Genomic DNA, 12,478 nt, shown 5'->3' with positions numbered 1-12,478 from the left:
CCTTAACTCTTGATTGTGGACAAATTGTCAGATTAAGAAAGTTGAGAAAAAAGTATGATGAACCCCCATGAGCCCATCGCCCTGCTTCAACAATTATCAGCATTTTGCCATTTTTGTTTCATTCTCCCCCTCTATTGGAGTAGATTAAAGCAAATTATAAGATTTTAGCTTTAAATACTTCAGTCTATACTCCTTCCGGATGCACCCAACAAGATCCCCCAAGGTCCTTAGTATCATCTAATAGCCAGTCCACAACCAAATTTCCCGAAATAATGTCTTTTTATAGTCGGTGTGTTTCAACTGAGGACCAAACAGGACCACAGATGGCATTTGGTGGAAGATACACCCTTAACTCGCCCGCCTTTTCCACCTTTCTTCCCCCTATGCCACGCCTGCCTAGGCTTTGCTCCCCATTGGACCCGCCCCTTGCACCTCTGCACCAATTCGGAAACGTTGGGATGCGCTCCGGCTTCCTCACCCTGAGCGGTGAGCGGTGCTTCCCTCGGGGCCCGCCCCTTCCCCTCTGAGCCAATCCGAGCGGGACCGGGAGGGCTTCGGTTTCCTCGCGCGGAGCTGTAGGCGGGGCTTCCCTCTGGACCCGCCCCTTCCCCCTGTGAGCCAATCCCGACGGGCTGGCGAGTGGCATGGCTGCCCCCAGCGCTGCGGGTACGGGTTATACTGATAGTGCTTCAAGGTAGTTTGGCGGTCTCCTGGTATCCGCGCCGGCCGCCAGGTGTTTCAGGTCTGCAGCCCTAGGGTCTGTCGGGCCGCAGGGCCTGGGCTCTGAAGAGAATGGGTAAGGGCCCCCCGGCGGGCAGAATTCGCGACGGGGGAGGAGAGAGGAACCCGTTTTTCTCAGATCCTCTCCCAGCGGAGTGGTGTCCTCGGGCCCGGTCCTTCAGATTGTTGTACTTGTCGGCCCGGGACGGGAGCCGCTGACAGCAAGGGAGGACTGAACCTTGCTTTTGACCTGGCTTTTGCCTCGTGAGGCTAGGGATGAGTTCAGAAGGAACTATGCTTCTAACCTCAAGTAAAACGCAGAGAAAACTGCCCACTCTCTTTACCCACGTGTGTTGATTGATGGCTTTTGGTTTTTTCCATGGTGGAGCAGCAACTGCAAAACCCACTTTTGTCCTTTCCACAGTGGAGCAGCACCTGTAAACCCCACATTTTAGGCTTCGCTTTTTGAAATTGCCTCCAGGTTCGACATTTGAGGCCAGATCTATTCATATATCACTCCAAAAAAATGGGGTGTGAGGTCCGTTGAGAACCCTTTACAAGTAGCAGTGGGTCTTTAAAACTAGAAGAAAGGGAATACTTTAGTACTTTTTAAAGCTTCTTATGGAGCACACAAAGCAAAATTCATAATTCCACATGAAGTATTTCAACTTCTCTTACTTCCAAATGCTATATCCAAATGAAGGTACAATTTTGTATATATTCCTGCGTTAGTATTATCTTTACGATAATTTTATCATTACCACATGCAGTGGTGTATTTTATTAGAGTTGATTTTTTATAGATTTCTTCGCTGGGTTCTTGAAAATGAAGGTTGGTTTTATCTTATTTTTTATGCTTAAAATCAGGATGAGCAGATTTATGTATGTAGCTTTAAGTGAAATTACATGTATGTATCATTTTAAATTTAGATCCTTTGGATACATGGGACTTCTCATCACCTTTAATGTCATTATGGATAAACAGGTTTTATGTCTATTTGGGCTTTGCCTTTGGCATTAGCCTTTGGATTTGTTTCCAGATTGTCATCAGGAAGCAGGTAAGTGGAATTATTATTATTTTTTAAAATTATTTTTTAAAATATTTTATTTATTCATGAGAGACAGGGGGAGAGAGAGAGGGAGAGAGAGAGAGAGAGAAGCAGAGGGAGAAGCAGGCTCCCAAGGAGCAGGGAGCCTGATGCGGGACTCGATCCCAGGACCCTGGGATCATGACCTGAGCTGAAGGCAGACGCTTAACCATCTGAGCCACCCAGGCGCCCAAGTGGAATTATTTTTTATAGGAGAGTGTTAAGATATTAGATTTACAGAGAGGTTAGAGTGCAGATTTTCTAAGGTTTTCAGAAAAGCTAAAAGGAACTTTCAGTCACTTTTATGTTTGGTCTCTAGACTTTTTTTTTTTTTTTAATGCCCAAAAAATTCCTTTTCGGTTTTTAGAGACTAAGTTATTATGGACTACGTTATTTATGTTTTCTTTGATGGGCTGTGGATGTCTCACTCTTAAGATACAGGAAGATTTTGTAATGAAAAATTAAACTTGTAAAAAACAATCTTTTTAGCATCTTCAAAGGGCAGTTATCTTCTCTTTTCTTACCACCAACTAAGGATCAGTAGATAAGTTCCTACTGTTATTCCACTAAAGCACATTATGGATGAACGTATGTATAGTTTTGTCCTGGAGGAAGTAGGGATCTTTATAGTCTTAAGAACTCTGGGTCCAGGGGCGCCTGGGTGGCTCAGTCGTTAAGCGTCTGCCTTCGGCTCGGGTCATGATCTCAGGGTCCTGGGATCGAGCCCCGCATTGGGCTCCCTGCTCGGCGGGAAGCCTGCTTCTCCCTCTCCCACTCCCCCCGCTTGTGTTCCCTCTCTCGCTGTGTCTCTCTCTGTCAAATAAATAAATAAAATCTTAAAAAAAAAAAAAATCTGGGTCCAGCCTTTAAAGGACTAATTATACCAGGGGGTTAATATTTGAGGAGTACACCAGAAAAATTAAGAGAATAGTAAAATAGGTCAGTATCTGTGCTGGTTTTCGTCCCAGTTGAAGATGGGAAAAGATTCAAACTTGATGGATTTTGTGCAGTTGTTTATCTTCAAGGACAAGAACTCACAGAAATCTGTTCCAAAAGCAACTGGGGATTTGATGAAAAATGGTTATATCTCTCTTCAAAAGAAGGAAGTCTTTGTGTCCGGAGTGAAGATTTTCTATGGTTCCCAGACTGGAACAGCAAAGGTAAGAACTTTATGTGATACTTTTCCTTGGGTTCCCTGATCTTTTAGAAGATCCCTTAAAAGTGTCCACTCACAGTGAATGGAATTGGTCTTCTAACTTTTTTTTCATCTTCTCTTTTCCCTTTCCCAGCTTACATTTTTCCTTTCTGGGGTGGTGGTGGGTGGGTTTTTATTCCTTGTGCCCAATTCCAGCTAATTGGTGGTATCTGAGGGTCACTGTCATGAAGGATCTTTGTTCTGAAGCTTGCTTCCGCCTCAGTGGAATGGAGAGCTCTAAGCCCATTATTGATGGTGGGTGTAGAAATAGGGGATAGTGAAAAGAGAATGTCAGCAGTAGCGTCCAGCATGGGTCCTGACTTTCACGACTTCACACGTCTACTTTATAAAATGTGTTTTGATTTAGTAGTGTTAAAAGTGTTAACAATAGACATTGAATACTGTTTAAAGTAGATATATGCTGCAGATGTATATGCTGCTGGCTACTTTGTTATGAAGGTCACAACTATTTAGTGCTTTCTAGGAAAAGATTTTAAGGGGAACATGGAAATGAAGTTTAAAAAAACAAGGTCAAGTTATTTTTGTATAGTACTAAACAGGGTTGTACTGCCCTCTTGTGGATATTTTGTAGAATAATATTTCTTAGTTTTTCAGATCCATGGTACTTGGCTCCACATCATAGTTGAAGGTCACTTAATATTAAGTTCAACTGTAAGCAACAGAGGTGGTAAACTGAAAGAAATGTAAAAAAAGGCATCTGAGCAGCCAAAACAAAGTCCTTTTATGTTATTTATAAAAGATCTCATTCATAGCTTCTCTCGTGTGTTAATTTTTTCTAAAAGATCAAATCAACACTTGCAGATTGTAACAAATCCAGGCGTGAGGAGGGTTCATAATGAAAAGTACTCTCTAGTGAACCTCTTTTTAACTATTTCTTATTTTTGGTTCCTCTGATGGCTATTATTTTAACCCGTGTGTGCTGTATTTCTAGATTATTAATGCTAATTTTAAGTTACTGACTCCTTACTTGACACATTACTCAAATCTCAGTGGCTGTATTGTCGGCCACCTCTTTGTTAATATGGGTTAGATGACCCTCCTTAAAGCTGTGCCATTTGAATTTCCTTATTTTGCTTTCACACTGAATGGACTCATATTTGGGCTGGGTAAGGGAGATTAGTTTTTCCTTACAACTTTGAAGGTGTCACTTCACTGTCAGGGCTGTCTCCTCATTCTTTTGTAGATGACTTGATTTTTTTGATTCTGGAAGCTTTTAGAATCATTTCTTTGTCCTTAATGTTTGGCACTTTTCTTTTTTTTAAGATTTTATTCATTTACTTGACAGAGAGAGAGAGCACAAGCAGGGGGAGAGGGAGAAGCAGGCTCCCTGCTGGGCAAGGAGCCGGACTCGATCCCAGGACCCTGCCATCAAGACCTGAGCCGAAGGCAGACGCTTAATCGACTGAGCCACCCGGGCGCCCTTATGTTTGGAACTTTTTTGAGATGGTGTCTAGATTGGCGCTTTTATTGGCTGTTGTGCTGGACACTTGTGCTTTTTTGAACATTTGTGAGCATTTCTGCTGATTTCTTGGGCAATTTTTTTTCCCCTTCCATTTTCTCTTTTTTTCTTCCTGGGACTCTTGTTAGTTGGATATTAGAGCTTTTGGATGACTTCTTTGTCTTAAATCCATCCTCTTTTACTTTTTGTAACTTTTTCTTTCTAGGTTGTGGGATTTCAATTCCAAACCTTCTTTTTTGAATGTTTTATTTTGGCTATTATGTTTTTCGTTGCAAAAACATCACTTTTTTTCAGTTTTTATATTATCTTGTTAGTTGTTTAAGAATATATCTCAGTAGGGGCACCTGGGTGGCGCAGTCGTTAAGCGTCTGCCTTCGGCTCAGGTCATGATCCCAGGGTCCCGGGATCGAGTCCTGCATTGGGCTCCCTGCTCAGCGGGGAGCCTGCTTCTCTCTCTCCCTCTGCCTCTCCTCCGGCTTGTGCTCTCTCTCTCTCTCTCACTCTCTCTCTCAAATAAATAACATCTTAAAAAAAAAAGAATATATCTTACTGAATTCGTTTTTCTGTTCCCTGATTTATCTGCTTTCTCACTTTTTCTGTTGCTACTGTTTCTCCTTCCTGCTGCTTTTTCTTACATTCTTAGTGATCCATGGTTTTCTGTTAATATTTAGGACAGAACGATGGGGTAGCTGTTGTGGATTTTCTCTGTTACTGTGTGCACAGATTTGTGTTCTCTAATTATAAATTTTCTGTGCTCGTTGGGTCAGGGCATGCCATATTACCAGATGTTCTGTGCACAGTGGGTCAGGGCATGCTATGTTACCTATTGACCCCATATCTCCCTCTAACTACCACCTCAATTTTTTTTTTCTTTCTTTCTTTCTTTCTTTTCTTTCCTTTTTTTAGAATAAAGCTCCTTGAACGTGTCTGCGCCACTCTCTCCAAATCTCCAGTTTCCCTACTTCTGTTTTCCTTGGGCCACTCTTGTGTGGCTTGCATGCCCCGAGTGTTCCCAGTGACTTCCATGTTGCTAATTAATTCTCACTCTTCATCTTCCTTGACACTGTTCTCTAGGTCATGCTCCTACTCGGCCAAGGCTAGTCTTCCTCACTGTCATTTGCAGATTTCTCCTCATCTTCTTGGCCTCGAAAGATTGAGTGTCCCAAGGCACAGTCCTTGTCTTTATTTGCACTCACTCTAAGGGATCTTGTTATCTAGAGCAATTTCGCAAATTTTTCTATAAAGGGCAAGGTATTTTATTTTATATGCTGTGTTTTTAGGTTTGTAGTTTTTGTGAGCCATATGGTCTTGTCGCAGCTACTTAGCTCTGCGGCTGTGGTGTGGAAGCAGCCACAGACAATGGGTAAATAAGTGGCATGACTGGGTCCCAGGAACTTTTACCTACAGAAGCAAATAGAGGGCTGGATTTGACCCACAGGCCTTGGTTTGTGTTCAGTGGTGGTCTCCCAATATGTTTTTAATCTGAACTGTTCCCCTCTACTCCAGACTCTCATATCCAGTGGCCTATCGTAGATCTTCATGAGATGTCTGGTAGGCATCTCAAAATTAGTATACTCCAACTGAACTCCCCTTTTTTTGCCTAGACCTTTTCCACTTAGAATCTTTACCATTTCAGTAAATGGCAACTTTAGCTTTCCAGTTGCCTAGTTAAAGAAAAAAGAAACCCTTTGAATTCTCTCTTTTTCCTACTACCCCCATGCCGTTTTTAGCAAATGCTGTTTGTTCTACTTTCAGAATGGATCCAGGTGCCAGTCACTTCTCTGCACCCTGGCTCACAGCACCCTTTGCTTTTGTCTGGATCATAGCAGTCATCTCACTGCCGGTCAGTCCCCTTCATTCAGCACTGCTCGGCCCGTCCCCTGGCTTCAGTGTCCTCTCAGCTCAGGAGCCACAGGGACTTGGAAACCTTAAGTGAAATCACGTTCCCTTCAGCTTAAAAACCCAGCAGTGACCTCCTCATTCACTTAGAGTAAATCACAGTGGCCCCACAGTGGCCAGGAGGCCTTCACATCTGGTTCTCCACTGTGTCTTTTACCTCTCGTCCTTGGTTGCCACGTCTCCAGTCTTACGAACAACCTTGCCAAGCCTGCTCCCTCCTTTGGGCCTTTTCACTTACATGTTGTTCTGCTTGGGGTAGCCTCATGGCTTGTCTCGCACGTCCTTCAGGTTTGGCTCAAGTCTATCTTTGAGGCCTCTTATACCAAATACTTGTCATTTTTCCACACCAGCTCTCCAGTTGTGACACGAACTACCCAGAGTTTTTGTCAGACTCCACAGGTATAAGGACCCAGTCTGCAAGACTGTCTCTGCCTCAGATGCCAGTCACTAGTCCCAGGCGCCACCTGTGCTTGTGACTGGACCAGCTATAAACTCGATCCCACAGTCCTCTCCTTAGGTTCCGATCATTTCCTAGAAGGATGTGCAGAATCAGGAAATTGCCCAACCAACTATGCTTCCTGGTTTATTAGTAAGGATACAAGGCAGAAACCGACAAATGGCAGACACGCATAGGGCAAGGTCTGGTGGTGAGGGGTGGCTCGGAGCTTCCGTGCCCTCTCCTCTGCCCACCACTTCCTCAGCACATCAGTGTGTTCACCAACCCAGAAACTCCGAGTCCTGTCATTTAGGGGTTTTAAGGGACATTTTAAATCATTAGCCATGGATGATTGAACTCACTGGGAGCAATGGTGCTGAAAGTTCTAAGCCTTTAATTACATAGTTGGTTTTGTGGTGACCATCCCCCATCCTGAAGCTACCTGGGGCCCACCTCCCCATGAGTTATTTCATTAGCTTACCAAAGTCGGTAAGTTCCAAGGGTTTTAGGAGCTTTGTGCCAGGAACTAGGGAGAAAGACTGAATATGTATATATATTTTTAATCTTACGCACCTGTCCTGACCCTCCCTGTTTAAGATAAAACTGTCCCCAGACCTGTCTCTCCCTGTGTTCTTACCCCTTATCCTGATTTATTTTCTTCCATAGCACATCATCTGATTAACTATGTCTTTTCTCATTTCCATGTTTGCTCTGTCTCTGCCCATTAGAACGTAAGCTCCCAGAAGCAGAGACTATGTGTGTCTTGTTCACTGTTGTGTAATATTGCCCAGACCTGAGACTGGCCTAGTAGATGCCCAGTAAAATAATAGATGCTTGGTAGGCTTGGCTTTCATCCTGGGAGATGGGGAACCAAGTGTAAAAAGACTACTAAGCGAAAAGTAGGAAGACGTTTTTCAGAGTGCCTAGAAGTTAGCCGTGGGGCTAGAAGTGTTAGCTTTCCCCAGACATTTGGTTCATTTTGTCTGGAGAAGAGCTAGCGGGTGTTTTGTCTGGGGGTAAAGGGCAGATGCTGCCTAGGCTTGGTGTGCACTTGTCCTGTATACAAATTGTCTGTTGATTGGTTCTTCTCTGCCCCAGGTTTCCCTCGCAGCTTCGCTGTAGTGGCCGCTTCTGAGCCCAGAGCCTCTGTAGGGTTTTGTCAGGCATATGGGCTCTTCCCTAGGGCTTTCTCCTCCCTGTCACCCTGCTTCTGTTTGCTTTCTGTCTTCCAGAAATGTGTCGCATTTCTCATATATCACATTCTCTTCCCTCTTTAGTATTTCTTATCACCTATATATTTGCTCTAGTGGGGCAAGGCAGCTGGAATGTCAAAAAGCCAATTTAGATGTAGTCCCGCGTATGTACTTACAGAGTGAGAACAGCACGGTGGAATGATTGATCTCTATAAAGATGCTTGAGAAAATGGAAGAAGTGAGAATACGTGTTTGTGTTTATGATGATAAGTGTCAGTCAGTGAATAAGTTTTCCAAGATAAATGCCTTATTCCTTTGCCAGCAAGAGTAAATGAAGACTGTATTTTGCTTATTTAGCTTATTGAAGACTTTGTGATTTTTTTTTTTCTATTAGGGATTTGCAACAAGTCTTGCTGAAGCAGTTACCTCCCTAGATCTGCCTGTGGCTGTTATTAATCTGAAAGAATATGATCCAGATGATCATCTAGTAGAGGAGGTTGGTAATTATGTTATTTTTTTCTTCAGTCCAGACTCTCAAATGTAATTGACCTCCTGCATTCTGGGATAAATAGAATCTTCAGAATAAATTTGATTTTCATGCTAAGGAGTTTTCAGTTGGTTGCGTTTCCATTGTCAGTCAGAGGTGTTGAATATGTGGTGTGGGACCTGTCCCTCTGGTGTGTAAGTCTTTCCTGCGGCGGGGGTAAGGCTTGGAAAGGTTGGGTGGTTTGAAGTTCCCTCCTCCCTCCTGCTACGGATCTCATAATCAAGTAAGGGTGATGGATGGCAGTGTGCTGAGCCTATGAACCATGTATGAGCTGACTGAGAGGTCAGGAGCCACTTGGGTAGCAGAGAGAGTATGGGTTTTGGAGTTAGAGAAATCTCTTACTACCTGTGTGACCTCTGTGCATTACTTAAGATCTACATGGGTTTAATTTCTTCAGAGAAATCCCCTGCATTCTTCCAGCTGCACTCAGGGGAGTTTGCCTTATAGTAGGGGTTCTCAGGGTGTGGTCCTTGAATTTCCAATATCAGCATCTCCTGGGAGCTTGTTAGAAAGGTGCTCCAGATGATTCTGAAGCACGTGGAGCAGGGGTTGACGAATTTCTTTTGTAAAGGGCCAGATAGTGAATATTAGCTTTGTGCAGTCATAGGCAATCTGTAAATGAACGAGTGTGGCTGTGTTCAGTAACACCTTGTTTAAAAAAACAAAACAAAACAGGCAGTGAGCTGGACTGGGCCTGTGGAACATAGTTTGCCAGCCCCTTCTTAGTGGACAACCCAGCTGTGACTGTCCATTTCTTTCTCCCATAAGAGAATAGTGGAGTGCAAATGAGTGTACTTGAATCTGCTCAGAATTACTTGTGAAAAATTATTAGCAACCTTTGAGTCTTTATTATTAATAATGGATTGCGTATAACTTATCTCATGACTTAGAATTTTTTTTTTTTAAAGATTTATTTATTTATTTATTTGATAGAGAGAGACACAGCAAGAGAGGGAACACAAGCAGGGGGAGTGGGAGAGGGAGAAGCAGGCTTCCCTGCAGAGCAGGGAGCCCGATGCGGGGCTCGATCCCAGGACCCTGGGATCACGACCTGAGCAGAAGGCAGACGCTTAATGACTGAGCCACCCAGGTGCCCGATGTCAGCATTTTAAAAAGGGATTTTCTTTACTGATAAGTTGTTCTTGAATATTCTTCTGAAATAATTACTTTCTTGGTTAGGTTACTAGTAAAAACGTTTGTGCCTTCGTGGTTGCTACATATACTGATGGTCGACCCACTGAAAGTGCAGAGTGGTTCTGCAAATGGTTGGAGGAAGCATCCAGTGATTTTCGATTTGGCAAAACTTACCTGAAGGGTATGAGGTACGCTGTATTTGGCCTGGGAAATTCTGCCTATGCGAGCCACTTCAACAAGGTAGGTATGTGTTGAATTATAGGGATAAATTTTCTATTATAATTAAAAAAAATTCACACACACACACACACACACATACACACACACATTCACATGTGTATGTGAAGTAGTCCCCAAACTTTGGTGTTTACTAATAAACTTCTTGTGTTACTCTTATTTATTTATTTATTTGACAGAGAGAGACATAGCAAGAGAGGGAACACAAGCAGGGGGAGTGGGAGAGGGGGAAGCAGGCTTCCCGCTGAGCAGGGAGCCTGATGCAGGGCTCGATCCCAGGACCCTGGGATCATGACCTGAACCGAAGGCAGACGCCCAATGACTGAGCCACCCAGGCGCCCCTGTGTTACTCTTTATCGTGGGGAATTGCTACACACATGTTTCCAAGCTTGGGATATAGCAGGTTCTCAAGTAAATTTTTATTGAATAAAATGCTTATTCCTCCTGTTGTCTAGTGTCATAGTGACCTGGATTCATGGCCATCGCGTCCAGTCTGCTGTCCCAGGCAGGACCTTGTGGATGAAAGATCACTGATTCTTTGGACTTTCTCAGCCGCCTGTTCTGTTGTTGAACAGCCTTTATGGCTCAAACTAACCCTGAATACAGTTGAGCTTGTTGTCTTTTAATCATTAATTTTTAAAGGGAAGTAGAAGAAAAACATTCACTGCCTTTTATGTAATAAAACATTGTTTTCTTAGATCTTTTTTCTAAATGAAGTTAACTTGGCTCCTTTTGCATTCTCTTCTCTATACTTTAAATAATAAAAATACATAGCCTGTTTCTTGTGGTTCTAAACAGTTAACTAGAACTTTTGTATATGTACCTCTTTCCAAAATGGGCCCGGCCTGGCTCAGCTGTCTTTGGTAGAATGTGTGTAAAGGTGAAAGTGCAGATCTTTCCTTAAGCTTGTTTTCAGTCAGTTGTTACATCAAGATGTGTATTTCTGCCCATAGTTTCAAAGGAAGTAGACCCAAAAAATGGTACAATTCAGATATGTAAATGTTTTGTTTAATGCCTTGCCACTCAGAAAGCCTATTTTGAACTCTTCACTGTGCTTCTTGGTAATCCCTGTGCCTCAGCTTAACTGCTTCTCACAGTGCATTAAAGTTTTGAATTGATGAAGTCTGAGTCTTGCCAAATGGGCTGCATTTGCCCTTTGTTATTAAAATGGGCTTTGCTATGTTTTGGAACAAATTTATTTTGCTAATGAATTATGTTATTCTGACCACAACTTAGAATAGTACTTTTCCAAGTCTCTTTTAGGTAGTAATCCTTACGTTAGTAAAAGGGTTTCTTCCCTTGTTTGAAGAGTCTTTTGCAGGATCTTATCCGATGTAACCAGTGTAGTGTTTGCAGGTTGCAGCTGGGCCTGGAGGGGCCTGTTTAGGCCAAGTTCCCTGTTCCCAGCAGCAGCCAGTGACGGGGTCCCAGAGGAACTTGGGCCTTTTGCAGAGCAACCTCCCAGCCTGTGATTTAGAGGATCGTGTTTTAGCGCCTCTGTCTTCTTGCAGGTTGGCAAGAATGTCGATAAGTGGCTCTGGATGCTTGGTGCTCATCGTGTGGTGACTAGAGGGGAAGGGGACTGTGACGTGGCTAAGAGCAAACACGGCAGCATCGAAGCTGACTTCAGAGCCTGGAAGACCAAGTTCCTTGCCCGGCTGCAGACACTTCAGAAAGGAGAGAAAAAGCCCTGTGATGGCAACTGCAAGAGAGGCCAGTGCGAGTCGTCTGCGGTACGGAGCCCCTTTGCCCGGGTCTCGCTGCTTTCCTCCTGTGTGTGGGGATGCTGGACCTTAACCTCTGCCCCGAGAAACGCCTTCCCTGGCTTCTGGTTAGAAGGAAGATCTGTGGCTTCCATGGGGGCGTTTTAGATTGCGTGCGGCCTTCCGAGTGAAGCCAGTGTGGGCAGCATACTTTCCTGTTTCCCTGCTTTAATGGTTGCGTTGCCAGAGTAGCAGACTTCTCCCGTAGTGGGCGGGTCAGAGGCAGAGGCCTGAGGTTACGTGTGTCCTGTCTTCATATCCCCTAACCAGGTCTTTCTCCTGATCTCTCTCACTGAACGACTCCTTATTAGTCAGACTGGAAGGCTGCCCGTCATCCTAGATTCCTCTCATTTTGTTCCTCACAGTCTTTTTTTTTTTTTAATTTTTTAATTTTTTAAATATTTTATTTATTTATTTGAGAGAGAGAGACAGAGAGAGCACACAAGCAGGGGGAGAGGCAGAGGGAGAGGGAGGAGCCGGCTCCCCGCTGAGCAGGGAGCTGATGCGGGGCTCGATCCCAGGGCCCTGGAATCATGACCTGAGCCGGAGGCAGATGCCCAACCATCTGAGCCACCCGGGTGCCCCTGCCCCTCACATTCTAAACATGTCTCTTTGGTCCTTGTTCAGGGACCCTCGTTCCTTGGAAGCCCGTGTCACCTGACTGTTTCACCACTGCTTGTCTTCACGGCTGTCTGTCATCCTTTGGTCACCTGCTCACTTGTGTCATTCAGGAACCACTTTACTTGCTGACTCACTTTCTCTTCACCCTTGTTCCTGTCGTTACCTT

At 44.0% G+C, this 12,478-nt stretch overlaps 1 protein-coding gene across 4 annotated transcripts in view; it reads left to right on the top strand.

Moving 5' to 3' along the window:
- The first annotated feature begins 622 nt into the window (after positions 1 to 622).
- LOC112817549 (S-adenosyl-L-methionine-dependent tRNA 4-demethylwyosine synthase TYW1) overlaps positions 623 to 12,478 on the top strand; it is a 205,412-nt gene continuing 193,556 nt past the window's right edge. For 3 of the 4 annotated variants that reach the window (XR_003206415.2, XR_003206416.2, XM_025864713.2), the window contains exons 1-6: positions 623 to 796; positions 1,650 to 1,777; positions 2,818 to 2,967; positions 8,405 to 8,506; positions 9,737 to 9,931; positions 11,440 to 11,661. Coding sequence is in view for 2 of the 4 variants with exons in the window: in XM_025864713.2 (XP_025720498.1) it covers positions 793 to 796; positions 1,650 to 1,777; positions 2,818 to 2,967; positions 8,405 to 8,506; positions 9,737 to 9,931; positions 11,440 to 11,661 (801 nt within the window). In the remaining 2 variants the exon portion in view is untranslated. Of the gene's footprint in view, positions 797 to 1,649; positions 1,778 to 2,817; positions 2,968 to 8,404; positions 8,507 to 9,736; positions 9,936 to 11,439; positions 11,662 to 12,478 lie in introns of those variants that run through there. The other variant, XM_073884227.1, reaches the window with a different exon arrangement.

Source organism: Callorhinus ursinus, unplaced genomic scaffold (assembly GCF_003265705.2).
Source record: "Callorhinus ursinus isolate GAN/ISIS: 27379988/994484 unplaced genomic scaffold, GSC_fseal_2.0 scaffold55, whole genome shotgun sequence".
NCBI lineage: Eukaryota > Metazoa > Chordata > Mammalia > Carnivora > Otariidae > Callorhinus > Callorhinus ursinus.
This window is presented reverse-complemented; position numbering and strand designations above follow the sequence as displayed.